At 43.4% G+C, this 24,433-nt stretch overlaps 1 protein-coding gene across 3 annotated transcripts in view; it reads right to left on the bottom strand.

The window, feature by feature from the left end:
• The window catches only part of LOC126188073 (tyrosine-protein kinase transmembrane receptor Ror-like), a 675,128-nt gene that overhangs the window by 31,385 nt on the left and 619,310 nt on the right, over positions 1-24,433 (bottom strand). For all 3 annotated transcript variants that reach the window (XM_049929521.1, XM_049929522.1, XM_049929520.1), the window contains 2 exons: positions 23,003-23,167; positions 7,396-7,523 (listed from right to left, as the gene is read on the bottom strand). In XM_049929521.1, the coding sequence (XP_049785478.1) occupies positions 7,396-7,523; positions 23,003-23,167 (293 nt within the window). The remainder of the gene's footprint in view (positions 1-7,395; positions 7,524-23,002; positions 23,168-24,433) is intronic.

The following is a 24,433-nucleotide window of genomic DNA, read 5'->3' as shown; positions in this document are numbered from 1 at the left end:
TTTGTCAGCTATTATAAGAAAATGGAACGCCTACAGCCGTCCTTATTTATTGTGTAGCTACCAGTTTCGGCGCTTCATCGTGCCATCTTCAGGCCTTAGTTGATGCTTAAGGGATTATCACGATTCATGTATACGCTGCATTAGTAGCCAACATAAATGATTTACGCAGACTGTCTGCAGCTGTTACAGGTAGTGTGCGTGAATCAGTTATGTTGGGCACTGATGCAGCGTATATATGGATCGTGATAACCCCTTAAGCAGCAACTAAGGCCTGAAGATAGCGATTTGAAGCGCCAAAACCGGTAGCTACACTATAAAGAAGATCATAAGGATAGCTGTAGGCTTTTCAGTTTTTTACAATAGTGAAAGGCCCTGGTCCCCAAGACCTCCAGTAAAGAGGATGGACATACAAAAATTTTGTCAACTGGCTGTTAACAGCCAACTGGAAATGTGTCGTCTTATCTTAGACACTGCTTTTTATATTCTCATATGTACTACTCAATATTTAAAAAAAACTTTTATAAATTCCGTTAACGCTGAATGCAATTTGTCTGTTGTAGCCCTCCACTTAGGTTTCAGGTCTGAAGATAACCGGAAATGTTAGATACTAGTTACCTATTTTCCTATATGCGATCACGCCCAGTAAACATTTTACAAAAAAAAAATCAATATTCATTCAGATAACAGATCGCTGTCTCTTCTCTGACAATGGCAGGTAATGAAAACATATACAACGTTATTATAAAAGACTGAAACTGTAGTTACGCAGCGCGTTGTGACCGCGCGGTTTGAGGCGTCATATTACGGATTGCGCGGCCCCTCCCGCCGGAGGTTCGAGTCCTCCCTCGGCCATAGGTGTGTGTGTTGTTCTCAGTTTAAGTTAGTGTAAGTAGTGTGCAATTCTAGGGACCGATGACCTAAGCAGTTTGGTCCTTTAGGTATTCACACACATTTGAACATTTTTGAACTGTAGTTACATTAATTTGTATATTGTCACAAACACTCAACACACATATAGAAAAACTCAAAAAGTTTTGTACTGCTGCAGTCACACTCCAGATTTCTGTCTTGAGAGCGCCGCAGTGAGAAATTAAGCAAGACAGTGACAAACGCGAAGAAAATCTACTTAGTGCTCGAAAATTATTCATTTCAGTCTCCCGTAACATGCAACGACGCTTCAGAACGAAGTTCAACGAAGATCCATCAACTGACATCTCCATTCGGCGATGTGTACCACTGAAAGAGGGAAATCAATGGCTTTACCTTTGGGAAGTAAGTTACAGTACGCTTGTTCGCCCACGGCTTGAATACTGCTGAGCAGTGAGGGATACGTACCAGATAGGGTTGACAGAAGATATAGAGAAGATCCAACGGAGAGCAGCGCGCTTCGTTACAGGATCATTTAGTAATCGCGAAATCGGTACGGAGATGATAGATAAACTCCAGTGGAAGACTCTGCAGGAGAGACGCTCGTTGCTCGGTACGGGCTTTTGGTGAAGTTTAGAGAACATACCTTCATCGAGGAGTCAAGCAGTATGTTGCTCCCTCCTACGTATATCTCGCGAAGAGACCATGAGGATAAAATCAGAGAGATTAGAGCCCACACAGAGGCATACCGACAATCCTTCTTTCCACGAACAATACGAGACTGGAATAGAAGGGAGAACCGATAGAGGTACTCAAGGTACCCTCCGCCACACACCGTCAGGTGGCTTGCGGACTATGGATGTAGATGTAGATAGATGTAGATACCTGCAGTCAGTGAGCAATTGGTTGATTGTGTGCGTTCGAGTTTCTTACGTAGCACACAAACAAAAGTCGACGAACAGAGCAAGCAGCTGGGGGCGACAGTGTGGACTTCACGTAGCAACAGGACCATGCTCCACTTCGTTTCCATTACGACGTTCGTGAATTCTTAAAATGGAAACTGACAAGTAACCCCTTAGACGGCGAGGTTGCAAAAAGGCAATAATGTTTGCCGCATTCGATGGCCCACATATTGTGTGCCATGCACCCACAATATTGGTTGCTAATGGCAACAGGTGGCGGCACTCTGGGGTTTCCAATGGTGAGCACGGTTTGAGGGTAAGGAGCGTAACTGAACTGCTTACTCGACGAGTAGCTCACATCGGTGCTGTAGTGCTAGCGGTTCAAATGGTTCTGAGCACTATGGGACTTAACATCGGTGGTCATCAGTCCCCTAGAACTTAGAACTACTTAAACGTAAGGACAGCACACAACACCCAGCCATCACGAGGCAGAGAAAATCCCTGACCCCGCCGGGAATCGAACCCGGGAACCCGGGCGTGGGAAGCGAGAACGCTACCGCACGACCACGAGATGCGGGCGCGTGCGAGTGCTAGCGGTGTTGACACAAAGCAGAGCAGTGCAAACGATAGAGGAAAAGCAAACGTTGCATTATATCGACAACAGTTGCCAAAGTCGACAGTTCGTCAGCAATGAACCCAAGGAGCCGTGCTGAGTGGTCGCGCGCTTTGAGGCGTCATTTCACGGATTGCGCGGTCCCTCCCGCCGAAGGTTCGAGTCCTGCCTCGGGCATGGGTGTGTGTGTTGTTCTTAGCAAAAAATGGTTCAAATGGTTCTGAGCACTATGGGACTTAACATCTGTGGTCATCAGTCCCCTAGAACTTAGAACTACTTAAACCTAACTAACCTAAGGACACCACACACATCCATGCCCGAGGCAGGATTCGAACCAGCGACCGTAGCAGTCGCGCGGTTCCGGACAGCGCGCCTAGAACCGCTAGACCACCGCGGCCGGCTGTTCTTAGCATAGGTTAGTTTAAGTAGAGTGTAAGTCTAGGGACCGATGTCCTCAGCAGTTTCGTCCCTTAGGAATTCACACACATTTGAACATTTGAACCCAGCGAATTTCTAAGAGTGAGAGAACAAGTGGCAGATGCAATATTAGCGTTTCTGCAGATGAGTCAGTGGAATAAGTGTTGTCGTATAGGCTGGACTGTGTGTGAAATGTCCATGAGGGGTACAAGTGAAAGCGATGCTGAAACATGCGTCGAGCCAAGCAGTTCCTCATCCTTGTCGGACAGGGAGCCACAGATCCCGTTTCCAGTGAAAGGTAGTAAAGGGCAGTGTTGTCCAAGAAGCGGGTACTAAACATAAATACGTACCTGGAAGACCATCAGCAGTGTAGTGAAAAAACAATTATGAACAGGTTTTGAATACGTTCGTAGCAGTATGACCATGTAGTGCATAAGAAAAACTACGGACATTAAAGGGAGGACAAGGTGCACTGGTGTTATCGCGTTTCAGTGGTCCTTGATACGATTTTCAGGATGTGCAAGATGGTCACCTACTACCTTACGCATACCCAATTACACGCAACATAGATTACAGTGATTTGAAGAGAAGCAATAGATGGTTAAATTGCTTCAAACAGTGCTATAAAATTGGAAGACATAAGATAGCAACATTTCAAATAAAGCGTGAACTTGACGATGCACAGCAAACTGCAGAATTGGCCCGAAAAGTTGTACATGGTTTAAACAAACTTATCTCCTCGTCCAGTAAGGAATTTCTTTTCAACTCTGACCACTAGGGACCTGAGGAGGTAATGCTTATGAAAGGAACCCAGAAAATCAGAGGTGTCTAAATCAACTGACATCAATGCCTCAAAACATTCATACACAGTTATACCGAGTGTTAACCAGTTTGGTAAATTGGGTAGAAAGTTATTTATTGTGCTGCGAGAAGTTGGAGGTGCTCTGCCCTCTTCTATTCTTTCTTGTGTGCGTGATCTTGCAACACCAGTAGGGAATATTTATGTAACAGCAAGCGAGAGTGGGGAAACGGGTGTAAGAGAACTACAGCTACGGTATGAGCACTGCTTTTGACAAGTAACTGGTCGAAATAACATGCTTTTTCTTGATTCCTAGTCTGCATATAAAAATCATGATCTTTTAGAGCAAAATATCCCTCCCGAAGAGCATGTAACGTTGTTATTTATAGCACCGGGAATCACAGTTTAAAACATATTATTGCACTATCTGCTGCTACCCGCCAGGTTAGCTGAGAATGCTAATGCGCTACTTCCTGGACTCGGTTAGGAGCGCCGGCCCCGCATCGAATCCGTCCAGCTGACTAACGACGAGGGGGCCGGTGTGCCAGCCAGCCTGGATGTGGTTTTTAGGCGGTTTTCCACAACCTGCTAGGTGAACACCGGGCTGGTCCCCACGTTCTGCCTCAGTTGCACGACTCGCAGACTTTTGAAACACGTTCGCACTATACCATGGATTCCACTAGATGCAGACAGTTGGGGTACGCACATTCCATCCCGGGGGGATATGGGCTGGCAACACAAAGAGCATCTGGCCACCCCTTAAAATTAACACGCCAGATCCGGTTAACCATAACAGCAGACCCTGCAACGCAGTATTAATGCTTGGAAAAAGAGAGAGATTGCAGTATCTGCTGCTATGCTGTAAAGTATAGCCAGTTTCACGATAAGCTCCACGACAGATTGTTCCGCATTCAGTTGCATGCCATGACATTCTATCGGTTCTCATCACCCCTTTATACCAAAAAGATTCTATATGGATTCTTTAAGAGTGGATACCTAGCTTAACGCCCTGCGAGGTTTGGAGTTCGCTTTCGATCTTGATAACGCGAATCTCTGTGATAACTGTGGTGCGCCATTTTTCATTCGTCGTGCAAATTCATGGTTTTTTTTTTTTAACATTTCTTGAAAGCTGACGATGTCCATTTTGTGAAATGTGGTATATACATCCCAGAGAAGGTTGACACCTGCACCTCAGGAACACTCATTTTCTGTCGCCCTCCTGATGCATATGATGAGTCATAGCAGCTAATATTTTTTTCCTGTCATAATTGTAAACATAACACTTTCAAATGTGTCTTGCTAAAGAGTGAACTTGCAATCTCTCACTCAAGGGGTTCCTTGTGAGAAACCTACTGTTTGGTCGTGATAGGGTTGATGATCGGCATTTCAAACAAAGCGTCAAACTGATGATGCACAACGAAGTTGGGAATCTGCCCGAAAATTTGTAGATCTGTTTGGGGGTTATGTGGAAGATTCAGTGTTTACACCTCCTCTAGCAACAAACCTACCAGAACTGCGGGCTCGCATCAACAGTGCTCTTGAGGAGACTGACAGACATGCTGAGTCGAAAGTGTGAAGAACATGATTATCCTCTCGATATCTGCAGAATAAGTAGGTGGCCACAAATGGAGCACTCGTAATACGTGAGAAGAACATGATATTCGACTTGATTTGTGCAGAATCAGTAGGAGGGCACATATGAAGCACATGTAATGTGTCAAAAACTTTTTGAGTTTTTCTATGTGTATATGTAAAATAATATAACAACGGTAGATCTGTGAAATCGCCTCAATCATTTATAATAACCCCACATAGGATGTCCGATTTATCTTGAATAGCCCAAATAACATTAAAAACCTATTAAGCAAATGCTGTTTATTTAGCTACTCGGGGACACTACATACCAGGATTACCTCTTTTGTAACTTTGTTCGTTACGAAGATCTGAACACCACCGCGTCTTTTTTAAGAAGCACCCTATATTTTTTATTCTATGATCCACTTTCTCTCCTCAGGACAAGTTCAAAGTCATACCACAGTGACTGCGCGGGATTAGCCGAGCGGTCTGGGGCGCTACACTCAAGGACTGTGCGGCTGGTCCCGGCGGAGGTTCGAGTCCTCCGTCAGGCATGGGTGTGTGTGTTTGTCCTTAGGATAATTTAGGTTCAGTAGTGTGTAAGCTTAGGGACTGATGACCTTAGCTGTTAAGTCCCATAATATTTCACACACATTAATAATGCTCCCTGCTGCCGTTGGATAAGCAGCTGCCAGCAGCAAGTCGTATACTCTTAGCTCACTTATTTGTTACATAGTTTAATTCTTAATATCTTTGCGTGTTTTTGGGTACTTGCATAGTTTAACTTATAAATTTCGGGCGTATTATAGTATTTGAGAGTTGTAGCATCGCGTTTTAGTACCTGAATAGTGTAAAATCACGTAGTCTCCTTCTGCCGCCGAGCAGTGTGTCAACAGTGCGCAAGTAGCAGCAAGTGGCTTATTTAGCTTTCATATAAGTGTAGTAGTCAAGTTGAAAATTTGTTAGAGTGTTCTTAGCACACTTGTTTAGTTAAATCCGTCAAATCATTGTGTAGTTTCGTAATTAGCATGGGCAGATTTGCATTTTAATATCTGTGACGTGTAAAGTCGCGTAGTCGTCTGTCATTTGTTTATTTCTTTCAAATAGTCTTAGTACGTTACTGACAGTACAGTTAGCCTTCTGCCGCCGAGCAGTGTGTCAGCAGTGCGCAAGTAGCAGCATTACTGCATTTACTAGGCAATCTTGTATTTTAATAACCGTTTAAATTTTGTGTCGAATTGTTTGTGCTCTCTGTAGATTAGTTCAGACGTTCTTTTCGCAACAGTATTTAGCATGGATAGAGACTGCGACTGCTGTGTTCAGATGCGGGCTGAGTTGGCATCCCTTCGCTCCCAGCTTTAGGCAGTGTTGGCTTTGGTCACACAGCTTGAGGCTGTTTCCAATGGGCATCACTGTGGAGGTCTGGACGGGGGTTTGTCGCGGACGGCCAACTCGTCCCACGCATCCCCCGTTCGGACTTTGGCTGTGGCTGTCCAGGATACTGCCCACATTGAGACTGACCCCTCACCTGTGGTAGAGTGGGAGGCTGTCTCGAGGTGTGGCAGGGGGCGAAAGACATTCTGGAGGGCTGAACGGAAGGCCTCTCCAGTTTGTCTGACGAACCGGTTTCAGGCTCTGTCTCCGGCTGGTGGAGATGAGATGGCTATGAGAAGACGTCAGCCAATTGCTCGCTGACTTACCGCTCTCCAGGACGACAACGCGACAGTAGCGGCCCCTATGAGGTCATAAGCGCCGTGGTCGACTGACGATGCCCCAGTTGAATAGTAGCTTCAAGACTAGCTACTTGGATAGAAGCGTCAACGCTAATTACTTCGCTTGTACACTCTATGTAGCACAGACTTGGAATTGTTTATACTGAAGAAGTTTTATTGTTTCGTATGTCGCCCTTTGCTTGCGACACAACTGTGTAACCGCAAAAGTTAAGTTCTGTAATTTACTATTGTAATAAAACTCATTAATACGATTTATTTGAATGTTTTTCCAGCGAACTGAGTAAACGGGGTTCCTAGACACCACAAGTTTCAGAACAAGTCAAGAGTCTGTAATGAAATAGGTGATACAAGAAGAATATAAACCGTACATTGCTACTGACTAGCAGTATCAGAGGCTGGTGCAAGTGATACGAGACGGGATGCGAGAGTGGAACTGTTAGCTGTTTGTCGGATGTTGTTAAGGAGGTTAGCTGAGCTGGCAGCACTCACCTTGTTGAGTGGCGGCAGTCCTGGCAGCGGCCGCCAGAGCGCTCTGCTGTTGGCACGCAGCACCTCAGCCAGGTCTCCGTGAGCCATGAACTCGAACACCATCCACGGGCTCGCACCGGGTCCGTCTCCTTAGGCAAAAAGGAAGCGCCACAGTTATAATCACTAATATTATCTCTGTAATTAGTTCTATCATGTTTCGCTCAGCATTTGTCTACTAAAAGAGCGACCCTGGCAGTCTAAGAATACATATCAGAATAATAACGTATTATGGGGGCCGCACAAGTTCGAAAAGTCATGACATACGTTACATTCAGAAGATAGTCCACCCTGATAGCTGAGTGGTCAGCGTGACGGATTGCAGTTCTACGGGCCCGGGTTCGATTCCCGGCTGGGTCGGAAATTTTCTCCGCTCAGGAACTGTGTGTTGTGTTGTCTTCATCATAATTTCATCCCCATCTGGCGCGCAGGTCGCCCAATATGGCGTCGAATGTAATAAGACCTGCACCAAGGCGGCCGTACCTGCCCATAGGGGGTCTCCCGGCCAATGACGCCAAACGCTCATTCCAATTTCCATTCAGGAGACGACTCGTTGCCTCTCAGTACTAAAAACAAAAGAGTAACTCCAGAAACCACAAGCGGCGCAGAGTGGAGGGTTCTCTCCGTAGATTCCTGCGGTGGGGCCACATTAAATAACAAATTGTAAGTGGAAATAAACTTATTTCTCTGAACTCCACAACCTCTTTCTCCAAACGACACATTACTCTAGACTTTAACGAAGCAGTGGAAACATGTAGAGGAACTTCATTTTCTAATACAGTAATTCACATGTATACGTCGTCATCATCTCGTTTCACTCATTTTCTACGTGCGCTGCAGAAATGAGTCATATCATATGATCCTGCTAGATAGCAGCGCGGACCCGTGTCCTAGGGGTAGCATATTTGACTAGTAATCTGAATGTCCCACGTCGCGGACAGGAACCCAGCCACTGCTTAAATGTTGAATAAAAATCAGCAGCAATGTCATCCGAAGACTTCCGCTTCACCCTCATGCATGAACGGCCATCGAAAGAGCGGACAGAGTTTCAGGGCACTCACTTTGCCCTTTGGATCGAAAACTGCCCCTAATGATCAAAGGCATGAGGATGTAGAAGGGAACGGAAACCTCTGCAGTAAAGAAATGTACTGTGTATCTACAGGACATGTGGCCTGTAACTGAAAAAGGATGATTTATCCATAGGCGAAAGATTCTATATTAGTCCCCCACTCGGACCTGAGAAAAGATTAAAAGAGAAAAAGATCAAACAACCCTCGAAAAGGTAATATAGTATGAATTAGAACGTAGAGTGTCGAGAAGAATGAAAGTGATAGCCAGCCTATAAAATCTGAGAAAAGGAATACGAGGGCTGTCCAGAAAGTAAGTTCCGATCTGTCGCGAAATGGAAACCACAGAGAAAACCAGAAAGGTTTTATTTGCAACAGTTAGTTACATCTTTCACTTACTTCTCTACATAGTCGCCCCTCCAACTTGGAGTTTTGTCGGCATGTTGTATCAACTTCCCAATATCCTCAAAATAGAAAGCAGCCGTCTGTGCTTTCGGCCAGTTCTCTGCACTGGTCTGCAGCTCGTTGTTAATTATTTCACATCAGTTTGTGCAATACTCAGAGGAACTATAAGAATGGACGACCAAGAACGAAGTGCTCGGATTAAAGAGGGTGTAAGACCGGGATGCAGTATTCTGTACAATATAAACATTGAAAATGCACTGACGGAATTAAAAGCCTGTTCTAGAGGGAAGCAAAAATCACAGTGAAAGAATATCAATGATAAGACTCGCTATTGACATTTCTATCAGTGAAAGGAAAGAAGAACTCAGGACCTGTTGAATGGAATGCGAGTAAACAGAACAAAGGCGACAGTAATGACAGTAGCAGAAAAAAAATAATAAACGTAACATCGGAATTGGTGGCAAGGAAGTGAAGAAATTGTACTACCGTTAAAGCAAGATAACACGTGATAGACGATGCAAGGAGGACGCCAAGAAAGAACCAAACCAGGCAGAGGATATTCCTGGACAAAAGAAGTTTTATGTGAGGAAGAAATTTCTCAGACTGTAACTTTGCAGCAAGTAATTTTTTTGCAGTGAATTGTGGACGGCGGAAAACAGCAAGAGAAGAGAATAGAAGCGTTTCAGATGATATTCTACGGAAGAACGTTGAAAATCAGGTGTACTGATAAGGAACGAGGAGGTTCCAAAGAAGCTACAAAGAGAGAAGCACATGGAAACTTCTGACAAGAAGAAGGGATCGAATGATAGGACATTTGTTAAGGCATTAGAAAAATACCTCCTTGGTACTAGAGGGAGCTGTAGAGGGTAAAAATCTGTAGGGGAAGACAGAGAGTGGAATACATCCAACAAGTAGATGAAGATGTTGGGTTCAAGTACGACTGTGAGATGAACAGGCTGGCTCATGAGAGGAATTCTTGGCGGAACGCATTAAAAAATCATGTCAGAATACAGACGACTAAAAAACAGAGCGAGAGTCAGGAAATCATCGTGGAGAAGGGACTGATGTTCTATCACTGGGGTACTATTAAGTTTTTGCACCTCATTCAAATTGTCTAATATTAAAACAATTTCACCTGGTCCGAAACGGATCCGCGTATGACCTTTGACCTCGTAGTGATCAAACTCACGTATGGAATAGGATGTAGGAAACGGATGCTGGTACTGTACATACCCTCTGCCACACACGTACGGCGTCTTACAGATTACAGACACGCAGGGTGTGCGAGGTGAAACTGGCCAAGAGATTATTTTAAGAAGCTTAGGGTAGGCACCCATCTTGCATCACCTGCGACTGGGGTAGATTATTAAGTAGGGTTGCCCATAGGTGCATTAAATATTTTCTGAGAAACGTCCAGCCACATTAATGTGACCACCTGTCAAAAGCCAGAATGACCACCTTTTGCAGCGCGGGCCGCTGCGAGATGTGGTGGAAGAGAGTGAATTTATTTATTTATCGTATGATGATACAGAGCCTGGATCAAATACACAATTTTAAGAGTATACAGTGTAAGAAATGACAAGCAAAATACATGTACACAATCAAATGTTATAAGTATTATGCTAAATTATCTACACATTACACAAGTTCTTAGATTTCTAAGTCCAATCTATTGATCAAGTTGAGCCCTTCAGGTGATGCATGGCGGATGTCATTTATTTATCCCCCAAAGTTTAACGAGTTCCTTTTAGCCCTCATGTAGATTTCCTCACACTTTTTGTTATTTAGGGTCAACTGCCACTTTTCGCACCATTCAGATATCTTATCTAAATAGTTTTGCAGTTTGTTTTGATCTTCTAATGACTTTATTAGTCGATAAACGACAGCGTCATCTGCAAACAACCGAAGACGGTTGCTCAGATTGTCCCCCAAATCGTTTATGTAGATAAGGAACAGCAAATGGCCTATAACACTACCTTGAGGAACGCCAGAAATCACTTCTGCTTTACTTGACGACTTTCCGTTAATTACTCCGAATTGTGACCTCTCCAACAGGAAATCACAAATCCAGTCACATAACTGAGACGATATTCCACAAGCACGCAATTTCAGTACAAGCCGCTTGTGTGGTACAGTGTCAAAAGCATTCTGGAAATCCAGAAATACGGAATCGATCTGAAATCCCTTGTCAATAGTATTCAGCACTTCATGTGAATAAGGAGCTAGTTGTGTTTCACAGGAACGATGCTTTCTAAACCCATGCTGACTGTGTGTTTTGAGATCTTCAGATGAAGACGCCTGCAATGTACCTTCCTTTTCACCTGCGCATAGCCACTGCAACCGACATGCATTTGAACTTGCTTTATACACTGAAAAGCCAAAAGAAACTGGTATAGGCATGCGTATTCAAATACAATGTAAACAGGTAGAAGAAGGCGTTGGTGTCGGCAACGCCTCCATCAGACAATAAGTGTTTGGCGCATTTGTTAGGTAGGTTACTGCTGCTACAATGTTAGGTTATCAAGATTTAAGTGGCTCTGAACGTCGTGTTGTAGTCGGTACACGAGCGATGGGACACAACATCTCCGAGGAACGATGAAGTGGGGATTTCCCCGTACGATCATTTCACGAGTGTGTAATATCTCTTTATATTCTACGAATTATTCTGATACAATTCTACCCTTGAATGACGTTTATAAATTTCCTATCTTCATACTCGCAGAATCCATGCGCAAAATAGTTTCATACAATAGCTATGCCATGAGCGCATAAGTATTCTTTGTAGTACTCTCTGTGGTGGTTGTTAGAAAATTAAGAAAGGGAGCTTCCGAGATTGTCTTCGTGCCGATTAGCATGAGCTTGGTTTGGAAGAACTGTAATTTGATTATTGAGATTTATCACAGAAGATAACTGATACGAACTGTACCATTAAAAAGGAAATATATATATATATATTGCTCCTTCAAAAAAAGGTGTGTATGTGACATTTGGGAATTAATGATATTTACCGATATATTGCGTAGTTGTTAATCAGAAGGGACTTCCGAAAGACTGGATACGAACCTGCATTTAATAATCCAAGAGCTCCATTACTTCTTCGGAAGGTTAAACTTCATCAAAGCCAAATATCCGCTTGATCTGAGGTTTCCCGACTGATTATACAACGCTCCCAAAATTACGAGGCATTTTATTTGTACAGATTAGCAGACTGCCGCAAAGCACGAGCCTGCAGAGAAGAAGAATCATCGCCTGATTCATTCTAACAAGTAAAATTTCAGAATCATTTTTGAGTGACTGAGCTATGACTGTGATTCCTATCATGAATGATTGATTGCTCGAACGAATTGAGAGATACAGAATTACAAAGATAGGAGAAAAAAATTACAAGTGTACCGTGAATATCAGAAATCCGGTAAAACATCATGCTGTATGCGACTTTTTCTGCTCCAAAACTGTAAGGCAATAACTGCCATTGATGTCTTCAGTACACTCTTAGAACACTGTATCTATTGGTTTTATTGTTCTTCCAAGCCTACTGTGTACTGATGGTTCCATGAATCAGGCAGAGTCAAGATCCGGTGAGGAAATGAAATCAATTACGATTCGAGATAGCTAAACATACCACTGGATATTCTTTTCTTGGCCTTTTTGGTCAACGGTCAGTAATGGCGACCACCATGTGATTAATTGTTTGCAGGGCAGCTCCACAGTTACAATCTGGAGATGTTGCCCAGCCCCAATTGTGCTTTAGATATCCGCAGTTCCCTTGTCCTGTTCGGATGCGGTTGATGGCTCTCCACTGGCGACTGGGGAGTGTGAAACCTGGAACTCGCATGGAAGGCTTTTCAACCAGATGACCGTTGAACACTGACGATTCTTCCGACTGACTTCTCCTTACTTCGTGATGTTAAAGTCGGAGGCTTCAAGATGTCGTGCAGTTCGCCAAGGTAGTTTTCTTGACTTCAGACGCTGATGTTCTGCTATTAATATATCGCTGTGTACGGGTAGCTGGGGGTTCTTATGAATGTTTCTCCAGGTCTTCAGGAGAGCCTCTGATCTTCGTAGAGCTGGAGGTTGGATGTTACTTAAAACTGGTAGCCATGCAGTTTGAGAGTCAATGATGTTCTGGAGGGTACCGACAGCGACGTGGGGCCACAGAGATTCCACCGCAGTGACCACTGTGTTAGGTTTCTCAGTTGAGGATTCATGACGCAAACAGACCGATAGAGCTTGCCTCACAGATCCTCGATTAGGTTTAAATCCAGGTGTTTGGTGACCACGTAATGTAAGCTTATCAGTCCGTCGCTGACACAGAAGCCTGCAAACATTCTTTCCTTCCCGTCTGTGCAAGCTGTGCAGTGACTAGAGTACATGTAAAGCTTACTGGGACAGGGTAAATGCTAGTTACAATGAAGTCGATAATTCTATCGTAATATTGGCATTTTAATTTGATATTCCCCACAACTGACAAAATTTACAAAAAAAAAAAGTGAATCTCTTTGTGCACCCACACACACCTGAGAATGGCACATTAACAATTTGCAATTACGCGCCCCTATTACCGGCAGCTGCGTTGATAAATACTCGGCACCTCGCAAGGATAACTTCTAGATCGAGAATATTAGGTAAGTTGATGGAAGTGATTAGGCGTTGGTGAAAATGTCGCTTCTGAGCACACAAAGAGCTCTAACCGCAGAACTCTGCACGGAACACGCGTTGGTGCAATGCTGCGATACAGACCGTATGCATGTAATGCATGTATCATCGCTAACGGAGGACATTTTGAACATTTCCTGTAACAAAGTGTTTGAAGTCACGCTGGTACGTTCTGTTGCTGTGTGTTTCCATTCCATGATTAATGTGATTTGAAGAGAAGTAATAAAATGAGCTCTAACATGGAAAGTAAGCGTTTCCGGACACATGTCCACATAACATATTTTCTTTCTTTGTGTTTGAGGAATGTTTCCTGAAAGTTTGGCCGTACCTTTTTGTAACACCCTGTATAACCTCCATTGCCGCCACCTGCCGTTGTGAGTGTTTATTGCACGTTGCCATCGAACATTCGCGTTGGTCACTGGTGACTGGACCGTGTCTCTTGCACACCCTGTTAATGTACAGTACTGGAGTAGCTCCTTTTCAGTTCCCCAGACTGTCAAACAGTGAAGCACGATATGGGGGAAACGCAACATGGGGCTGTGTGGAGGGGAGGGGCGAAGGGGGGGGGGTACTCACCTGTTTGCCGAAGTTGTTTGTGCCGACTGCGCCCGCAGGTCTGCAGAACTGCCCATTTCACGAACGTGACCCCAGCAGCGGCGGCGGGATTAGCTGGCGGCGACCACCGCGGCCTCCCGTCCTATCTGTAATTACTCCGCCATCTTAATTACCTCCCGACCTGGGCGATGAGGGGCAGCAGCCGACAATACCTCACCCTAACCACCGAGCCTTCACGTGCGCTCCCAGGTCGGCTGGCAGTCTACCGCGGAAAATTGCTCGCTAGCATTTATCGCTCGTGCTGAGTCCGTCTTAGGCGCCTGCTAAGTTTGTGACGCGTTATGATGGAAGTTGAGAAGCTAATTTCTGAGTTTCCCCGCAACAGACTGGGCTGAGAAAGAGCAAAGGGTGCTGCGCTCACTGTGTGCAGACTGCAGCGCCATTCAGCCGACCAACAGGCAAGCAGCTCACGGTATCGCAAACTGTGCTTGCCAGTAACAACAGGGACTTGTCGTCAACCGCATACGACAAAGAAACGTTTCAAAAATTTATTCAGGAAATAATTACAGCTGCTCTTACCTTTGTAATAACATATGTACATTTATAAGAGTGGAAGACCAAGAACGTAGTGCTCGGATTAAAAGGGTACAGTCTTTCGGCCCTACTGTTCAATTTATATACTGAAGAAGCAATGACGGAAATAAAAGAATCGTTCAAGAGTGGGATTATTACTGAGGGTGAAAGAATATCAAAGATAAGATACGCTGATGACATTGCTATCCTCGCTGAAAGTGAGGAAGTATTGCAGGATCTGCTGAATGAAACGTACGGTATAATAAGTACAGAACATGGATTGAGAAAGGCAAAAGTAGTGAGAAGTATCAGAAATGAGAACAGCGAGAAACTTAAGACTAGGATTGATGTTCAGGAAGTAGATGAAGTTAAGGGGAGTCAGTTGGTTCTATCTCGGCCATGTTAAATTATATGAATTTAGGAAATTTTTCTCCCTAACCAATTGAGATATTATCATGATTTTTTTGTTGTGGTCCTTACAGCTTTATCTTCATTTTAAACTGATAATTCTTAAAAATCATAAAAGCTTATATTTAAAAAAAAGATTTTTTTAATGTAGCCATATAAACTGCAATTTTTTTACTTTAATTAAATTTATACCATAGTTTTTAAAAGATATTCATATTTCCTCAGTTTAAATCAACAAATAACAAATAAGGAACAATTTTAAAAAATCATCTTGATAACATTAATAGAAGCCAAGAAAAATGTTCCCAACCATTGAAAAACACAGTTGTCGGGCAAACACAAATAAAGATAAGGCTATTAAACAATGATTTCATTCTTACATTACTACATTCCAGCTTCATATGAAGGTCTATCTGGATCTTCTAGTTCTTCAAACTGGTCCTCAATCTTTCTTCTTGCTTGCTGTGTGGCCTGGCGACACTTTTTCTCAATTTGTGTGACAGCTTTGTCCGCTTTTTTAATCAGAAGTTCGTCGTCCTTTTTCAAACACTTGACACAGTTCTTGCCTGGAGGCCTGGATGACTCAAAATTTTACACTTTGCTAAATTTCCTTCATTGAAACTCGTAATAGCTTCGTACACTCCCAACTGAAATGTAGACATCAACATACAACTGCTTTTGGTAGCCGCGACCATACAACATTATTGAACGACTCTGACTGATTTTGTGTTCCACCATGTAGGCACTTATGCAAGAGGTCAGGATGGGCCAAGTCTCTAAATATTGGTTTTATTTGTTCCATGACAGCGAAAGCAAGATGAGTATCGTCATTGTGGTCATAAGGCTCATTTTTCTCTTGGGCTTTTCGGAATTTGTACCAGCTTGTCTCATCTTTGGAGCATAGTCCGTTGGTAGCCGTCAAATGAAAAAATTCTGCCCAGACCGCTACCTTTAGAGTTTTTTAGCATTCCCTCTTATAGCTAGGCCATAATATAGTTGTATTTGATTTATAGCCTTACCAGTAAAGCAGCCACGACCCCCGATGGTTTTGTCGTCAGAAAGTTTTGTTTTCCCAAGTTTCTGTTTCAATTTCCTGAGGCGACTACCCATCCGCTTCTGGACATGACCGCAACATTCCAATTTCTCAATTGAGAAGTCGGGACCATATGGCTTGGCCTCACAAACCTTAGGGTAAGAACCATTGTCCCCGTCTCGTAAATAATATTTCTACCGCACTCCGTATTTCAGCAGCGATTCTTGGAACATTTCCTCAACTCCTTTTACCTCCATTCCTCCACTTACTCCAGAGTAGTTAGCTAGGCAATCAGCATAATGATTGTTGGTCATTCTATTTTCGCATCTGCAATACTTGGATAAAATTTTAACATCAGTTACCTTGCCTGTGTTTTCTGCTATTGAAGATACAATTCCATTGAGTGAAGTGTGGCCCCTACGTTGCCACGATCCGTCAAATATTGCTGTAAAGTCTCTATTACCATCATTTTCACCGACACTTTCTTCAACGGCAGCCTTCATACTCTCTTCACAGACCTCTTTTGCACCATCTCGAAGCATCTTATTGTAATATTTGAAAGCTGTCGGAGTCGGTAAGTTCATTACACCGCAGAAAGTTTCGCCGCTTCTTCACCTTTTCCAATATATCGGAATGCGTAAGCTAATCGAACATTCACTTCTCATTATTTAGAGTCTGGTAGGCATGGAGAATTAGTAGTGGACACTTCAAGAGAACCGTTACTTGTAAGCCTAGCCTGGTTCCAGTAGAGAGGGTAAGGGATCCTTTACGTTTTACGCACACCGCAAATTGGCTAACTAGGCTACCTAAACTGTTGATATTAACAATATCATAGCAACCTCCTTCTTTTCCATATACCTCATATTTAGCCCAGTTACGGGTAAGCTTCTTAGAAGAAGAGCTTCTTTTAGAAGCACAAGCAGCTTCAGTACTAGTACTAGCCCTAGGCTCACTTTCACAATGAACTTCCACTTCAGATTCACCACGATGCAAAAACTGTTTTTGGTTACATCTCCCCCCGCTGAACCCACGTTTTCTTTTCTTATTTCGTATTCGCGGCATTTTTACATAATATATACTTATTTGCTGAGATCTAAGCACTGAAATACGAATATCGTAATCAAACTTCACTTTCAAGCACCACAAAGAAAGAACTGAAAACAGCAAAGTAAACTGGCAGCTGTTTTCATCATTGTTGGCATTAGTATTTCATCAGTGTCACCAACTAAGCTTTCAAACAGCTGTACTATCACAAGTAGTCACTAGCGAGTAAAAAGAAGGTTGAGTTCATGAAAAGTGTGCGTTGCAGGGCTTTACTAAAACGCTTGTAAAACGGAAACCACTCAATTAATAAATTTGGTATCAATTTAAACCCAAATATATGCGTAACAAAAAAGGGCAAAAAATAAAAATAAAAAATTTTGAACCAAACAACCATCCGACTCCCCTTAAGGAATTCTACTACCTAGGTAGCAAAACTACCCACCACGGACGGAGCCAGGACACAAAAACAGGCCAGCTCCTGCATAAAAAGCATTGCTGATCAAAAGAAGTCTACTACCATTAAACGTAAGTCTTAATTTGGGGAAGAAATTTCTGAGAACGTGCATCAGGAACACAGTAGAGAATCGAAGCATTTTAAATGTAGTGTTACAGAAGAATGTTGAAAATTAGGTGGACTGATAAGATAATGAATGAGGCCGTTCTCCGCAGAATCGGCGAGGAAAGGAATACATGAAAAACACTGACAAGCAGAAGGCACAGTGTCATAGGACATTTGTTATGATATCACGGAATAACTCCCATGGTACTAGAGGGAGCTGTAGAGGGTAAAAACTATAGAGGAAGACATGGACTGCAATACATGAAGCAAATAACTGAGGACGTATGTTGCAAGTACTGCTATGAGATGAAGAGGTTGGTACTTGAGAGAAATTCGAGGAAGTCTGCATCAAACCTGCCAGAAGACTGATGGAATAAAATGTACATTTATTTAAACAAAAGCATAATGTGACTACAATTCTTTTGAGTGTCATGCCGCGTCATCACAAAACAGTACAAAACGACGTTACTCCAGTTAGTTGCCCTGAAGAATAGCTCTGCAAAGAGGTCGAAACCTCGGTTTGGTAGTAGTTGTTAGTTTTCTTAATGACTGTCTGCTGTAGTGTGTTATTGTTAGACAATATTTAAAATACTATACTTTACAATAGAGTAAATAACAAGGGCGTCTCCGGCCTAGCAGTTTATGTCGTTTACAATAGAGATGCAGCATGGCTAATTTAAATCTCTGACATCGCAGACTTAGATCTAGTAGGGCAAGACAAAAGTAAACATCATCGTCTTTTTAACCATTATACTGCCAAGACGCGAATATTTGTTATCCGCTTGTAACTTACTATTTTAAGCACGGAGACAACAAAGTATCTTATAGCCTAGTGAGCATTACAAAGTGGATTCATCTTATTACGTTATCATTGTTCGATACCTCAACAGGTAAAAACGGAACCGTTATAGAATAACTTTTTTGTCTGTCTTTTTGTCCTTCCGTTAAGACACCCTTTTCTCAGGAACGCGTAGAGGTATCAAGCCGAAATTTATGTCAAATACCAAGGTCTACGATCCTTTGACGATGCAGATAATTTAAACTTCTAAAGATATAAGGAAATAGAACGATACACAGACATACATGGTGACATGAGGATACGAAGACATAATTTTATGTGCACATTTAAAGAATGGCACCCACTGGGTTGACAAAACACACAGTAGAATTCTACGAAAACAGAAGTGAACCCAAAACTGAGCCAATTAAATGGATAGCTGCGATTAAGGAGGATCTTAGTCAGTATAACTCAGGTAGAAGCTACAGGTAGAAAAACATTCAGACAAAAGATATTTGATTGGAAATTTGGTCAAAAGGAAACTAGAAAACGGCCTGGAACAGCGTGGTCTAATGAAAGAAAGAGACTTCATCCTGAAAGGAAGGCCAACCATCAAAGGCGACATTGATTGATTGTACCTCGCGTGGTCCTTTTGGACCCATACGTGAATGATAATAATTATTATTATTAACATCTACACACATAATAATTTTGTACGGAACCCTCAGAGTGCAAGTCCTACTTGCGTTTGTCCGGTGTTCTGTTCCATTAAAGAGTTTAAAAATCGAATTTTTCCGATGAATATATGTTGCGCAATTCTACATGCAACATACACATGCGGAGTTTTATGGAAACACCAATAAATTTGTAATAAGTACACTCAACGGGATGGGTGCTAGGTACCTAGGCTGTAGGCATCTCAAACGGACGAGTACGCAACATTAGCTCTTAAAAGTTTTAACGAAAAAGCTATGTGTGCGATATGGTGGTCGCCATGACTGACAGTTGACCAAAAAGGCCAAGGAAAGAATATTCCAGTGCTGTGTTTAGCTATTTCGAATCGCAATCGATTTCGTCATGATCTGTTGTGCAAAGATTTTCATGTTAAATCCCGAGCTAATATGTTGGACACAGAGCTGTGAAGATCATATTTAATTTGTTGAATAATAACATTATCAGCAAATAGCATTGTATTTCAGCAAGTAGTATGGCATTTCAGTGGATTCTTCCTTAGCGTAAATTATACCTGCTGTTCCAAATGATTCAATATTTCCTCTTTCTAAACGTACATCGTGTGAACTAATGCCAGATCCTGGTAAAATTAAAATATAGAGCTCTGAATGTCTAAACAATCAGAATAAGTGTTGATATAGAATAGGATCGCTCTGACCTTATATTCTGACAGAGGCAAAATACAGGCAGAGGAAGATTATGTGCAACGAGCCAGATCGCTGTAATAAAAGTAGGTGGTTCTGAAAGGGAAGCAGTAATTGAGTAATTTAGAAGGGAGTGAAACAGGGTTGTACCAGCCTCCGAAGTTATTCAGTCTGCAGATTTAGAAAGCAATAAAAGAAAACGAAGAGAAATGTGGAAAGAGAGAGAAGGCAAGACTTTGTTGTTTGCCACTGATACTGCAGTTCTGTCAGAGGACTTGTAAAAGCAGATGAATGGAATGGGTAGAGTCTGTAGAAGGTGTTGTAGCATGAATATCGACCAACGTATAACAAGCGTCACGAAATCTAGTCGAATAAAATCGGACGATGCTGACAGATTACGAAATGAGACAGTAAAAGTTGTCCATGAGATCACCCATTTGATTGTCAAAATAACTGAGGCTGGTCACATTAGAGAGGACATTATATGCACACCGACAGTAGCAATATATATGAAAAAGAGAAATTCGTTAGCATCTAATATAAATTAAGCTTTCTCTGAAAGCATTTCCGTGGAGCGTTGACTTGTACAGGAGTGGAACGTTGACGATAAGAAGTTCAAACAAGAATAGAAGCTCTTGAAATGTGGTCCTACAGAAGAGAGCACAAGAGTAGGTGAACAGATTGACAACTAGAGAGGAATTATTGAAACAAAACTGGCAAAAAAAGAAATTTATACGACAGTTTGACAAAAAGAAGGGCACGGTTAATACACTGAAGAGCCAAAGAAACTGGTACACCTGCTTAATATCGTGTAGGGTCCCCACGAGCAAGCAGAAGTGCTGCAACAAGCCGTGTCGTGGACTCGACTAGTGCCTGAAGTAGCGCTGGAGGGAATTGACACCAAGAATCCTGCAGAGCTGTCCATAAACCCGTAAGAGTACGAGGGAGTGTAGATTTCGTCTGAACAGTGCTTTGCATGGCATCCCAGATGTGCTCAATACTGTTCATGTCTGGGGAGTTTGGTGCCCAGTGGAAGTGTTTAACTTCAGAAGAGCGTTACTGCAGCCACTCAGTAGCGATTCTGGACGTGTAGTGTGTCGCATTGTCCTGCTGGGATTTCCCAAGCCCGTCGGACTGCAGAATGGACACGAATGGATGCAGGTGATGATACAGGATGCTTACGTACGTGTCACCTGCCAGAGTCGTATCTAGACGTATCAGGGGTCCCATATCACTCCCACTGCACACGCCCCACACCATTAGAGAGCCTCCACCAGCTTGAGCAGTCCCCTGTTCACATACAGGGTCCATGGATTCATAAGGTTGTCTCCATATCCCTACACGTCCATCAGCTCGATATAATTTGAAAGAGACAAAATTTTTCCAGTTATCAGCAGTCCAAAGTCGGTGTTCACGGGCCCAGGAGATGTGTAAAGCTTTGCATCGGGCAGTCATCGTGTACACGAGTGGGCCTTCGGTTCCGAAAGCCCATATCGATTATGTCTCGTTAAATGGTCCGCACGCCGACACCTGCTGATGGCCCAGGATTCAAATCTGCAGCAATTTGCGGAAGGGTTACACTTATGTCGCGTTGAACTATTCTCTTCGGTAGTCGTTGGTCCCGTTCTAGCAGAATCTTTTTCCTGTCGCAACGATGTCGGAGGGTTGATGTTTTACCGGATTCCTGATATTCACGGTACACTCATGAGATGGTCGTACGGCAAGATCTCCACTTCATCGCTTCCTCGGAGATGTTGTGTCCCAGCACTGGTGCGCCGACTACAACACGACGTTCAGAATCACTTAAATCTTGAAAACCTGCCATTGTAGCAGCAGTAATCTATCTAACAAACGCACCAAGCACTTGTTGTCTTATAAAGGGCGGTCGGAAATTCCCGCTACAAACTTCTAGACCTTGTAGAGGGGAGTGAGTACATCGTATTTTGAATAGGAACCCATGTCCGGAGACGTCATCCAAGGAGACTACAGAGCGTCAAAGTTATAGGCGCGGGCGTCTGTAAATGTACGTATACGCGGGGTGATTCTGTGATGATGTTACAGACTTTCTAGGACGATGGAGAACGATAAATGTATTAATTTGAAGTAAGGATCCCTGCACCGGAAACGAACGACTCGAAAGTTATAAACGAAAACCGTTCTGATACCTCTGACAGTTGAATACATGTACCGGTACTTGTGTTGCGAAGAATGTACGGCTGGTAACTTTCAGTGGTGGTAGTGTGGACAGAAACGAGAAAAAATTTCCAATTTACGTGGGCTCTGAATTGCATACCTGAGAAGGTATGACCATTCGTTCATCTTCGCTAATGTGAAACATCTCTTCCACTGAGCAAGTGTTAATAGCTGTTAAGATATGCACTTTAGAGCCCACGTTTAATGGACATTTTTTCTCGTTTTTGTCCACACTACCACCACTTAAAGTTACCAGCCCCACACACTTTGCAACACAAGAAGCGGTACGTGTATTCAATTGTCAGAGGTATCAGAAAGGTTTTCGTTTATAACTTTCGACTCGTTGGTTTCCAGTACAGGGATCCTTACTTCAAATTAATACATTTATCGTTCTCCATCATCCTAGAAAGTCCGTAACATCATCAAGGAATCACCCCGCGTATACGTACATTTACGCCTATAACTTTGTTGCTCTGAAGTTTCGTTGGATGACGTCTCCGGACATGGGTTCCTATTCAAAATATGATGTACTCACTCCCCTCTACAGGTCCTAGAAGTCTGTAACGGGAATTTCCGACCACCCTGTATAGGGGTTGCCGACCCCAACTCCGTCTTCTGCCTGTTTACATATCTCTGTATTTGAATACGTATGCCTATATCAGTTTCTTTGGCGCTTCAGTGTGTAACGCAAGTTTAAATGCATGTCGGTTGCAGCGACTATGCGCAGGTGAATAGGCTTACAAAGAACACTTTAGCATGCGAGATACACTGCAGACGTCTTCATACTGAAGATCTCAAAACCAACAATAACAGTGAAACCTTCCGAAGAGGAATGAAAGTTCCCGTCTTGTACCGAACACAACGGAAGGATATTCAGTGCCTTTACAGGCCCTCGTGGCGGTGAATGTTGCAGTCAGGACTCACCCCTGGGCACGACGCCGAGCAGGGCGAGTATGTTGGGGTGGCGGAAGGCGCTCATGGTCTCGACCTCGCGCATGAAGTCGTCCTCCGCCTCCCGCGTGGCCGCCTCCTTGAGCACCTTCACCGCCACCACCTCCGGCTGTCGGCCGTCCCCTCGCCGCAGCTCTCCTGTAACAAAGCGAACGTGTCAGCCAATGCCGCACTGGGCGAGGCGGGCAGGCTCAAAGGTGTACATATTAGGACACATGGATATGGAAGATTCACGTGTCATGTGAAACGACAGATTATTCGGTACATTTGACAATTTATTTGAAATTTTTGGCGCCGGCCGCGGTGGTCTAGCGGTTCTAGGCGCTCAGTCCGGAACCGCGCGACTGCTACGGTCGCAGGTTCGAATCCTGCCTCGGGCATGGATGTGTGTGATGTCCTTAGGTTAGTTAGGATTAAGCAGTTCTAAGTTCTAGGGGACTGATGACCACAGATGTTAAGTCTCATAGTGCTCAGAGCCATTTGAACCATTGTTTTGAAATTTTTGCTACAGTGGGCAGCTTTGCGTGGCTGAACACATAATGAGGATATTATTGACCAGAACTCAGGAGTGCGAAGTCGGAAACATTTGTCGGCTAGAGAGGGACAGAGAGTTATGTCATGGCAAAAAAATGGTTCAAATGGCTCTGAACACTATGGGACTCAACTGCTGTGGTCATAAGTCCCCTAGAACTTAGAACTACTTAAACCTAACTAACCTAAGGACATCACACACATCCATGCTCGAGGCAGGATTCGAACCTGCGACCGTAGCGGTCGTGCGGTTCCAGACTGTAGCGCCTTTAACCGCTCGGCCACTCCGGCCGGCTATGTCATGGCAGAATGAAAAGCTTGGCTGGCGGACGTATCGCACAGAGAATGCTCCTGACGATAGAGGATCATTTAAGGGGGCTCTGTAGAGAAGTGTCTTATTCCGGGAAAAAGGTAATTTGCACTGCAAGCACTAGCCAAGTAATTATTCTCGAATAAACAGTTCATCGTGTCGAACACTATCTACGTATTAGTATTCAGGATGATTTACCAGTCATGTGTGTCGTATCAACGTTCGATACCACACTTGTTAGGGGTTGCAGTTATCAACCGCGGCCCGTATTAGTATCGCTGTACCCGCGAGTCGAGACTAGCGCCGCTAGAGCCATTCCGCGGCTTGCGCTCGGACACTCTTGCTCGGGACGTCAAGTAGGAAAGTAGCATAGCTTTCAGCTGATAGGAAGCAACCTCTAACCAGGCGCTTAGTAAAAGTATGGCCTATGTGATGCCTCTATAGCTCTCTGTTTATAATTATATTCCTTTTGACTATGAAGACTCCTGTACCACCAGTTAAGTACTATAGATTATTTTTTACCAACGACTTCTAATTATTTTGCAGCCAGCTCCTTATCGACT

This window comes from Schistocerca cancellata, chromosome 5 (genome assembly GCF_023864275.1).
Source record: "Schistocerca cancellata isolate TAMUIC-IGC-003103 chromosome 5, iqSchCanc2.1, whole genome shotgun sequence".
NCBI classification, from domain to species: domain Eukaryota; kingdom Metazoa; phylum Arthropoda; class Insecta; order Orthoptera; family Acrididae; genus Schistocerca; species Schistocerca cancellata.
This window is presented reverse-complemented; position numbering and strand designations above follow the sequence as displayed.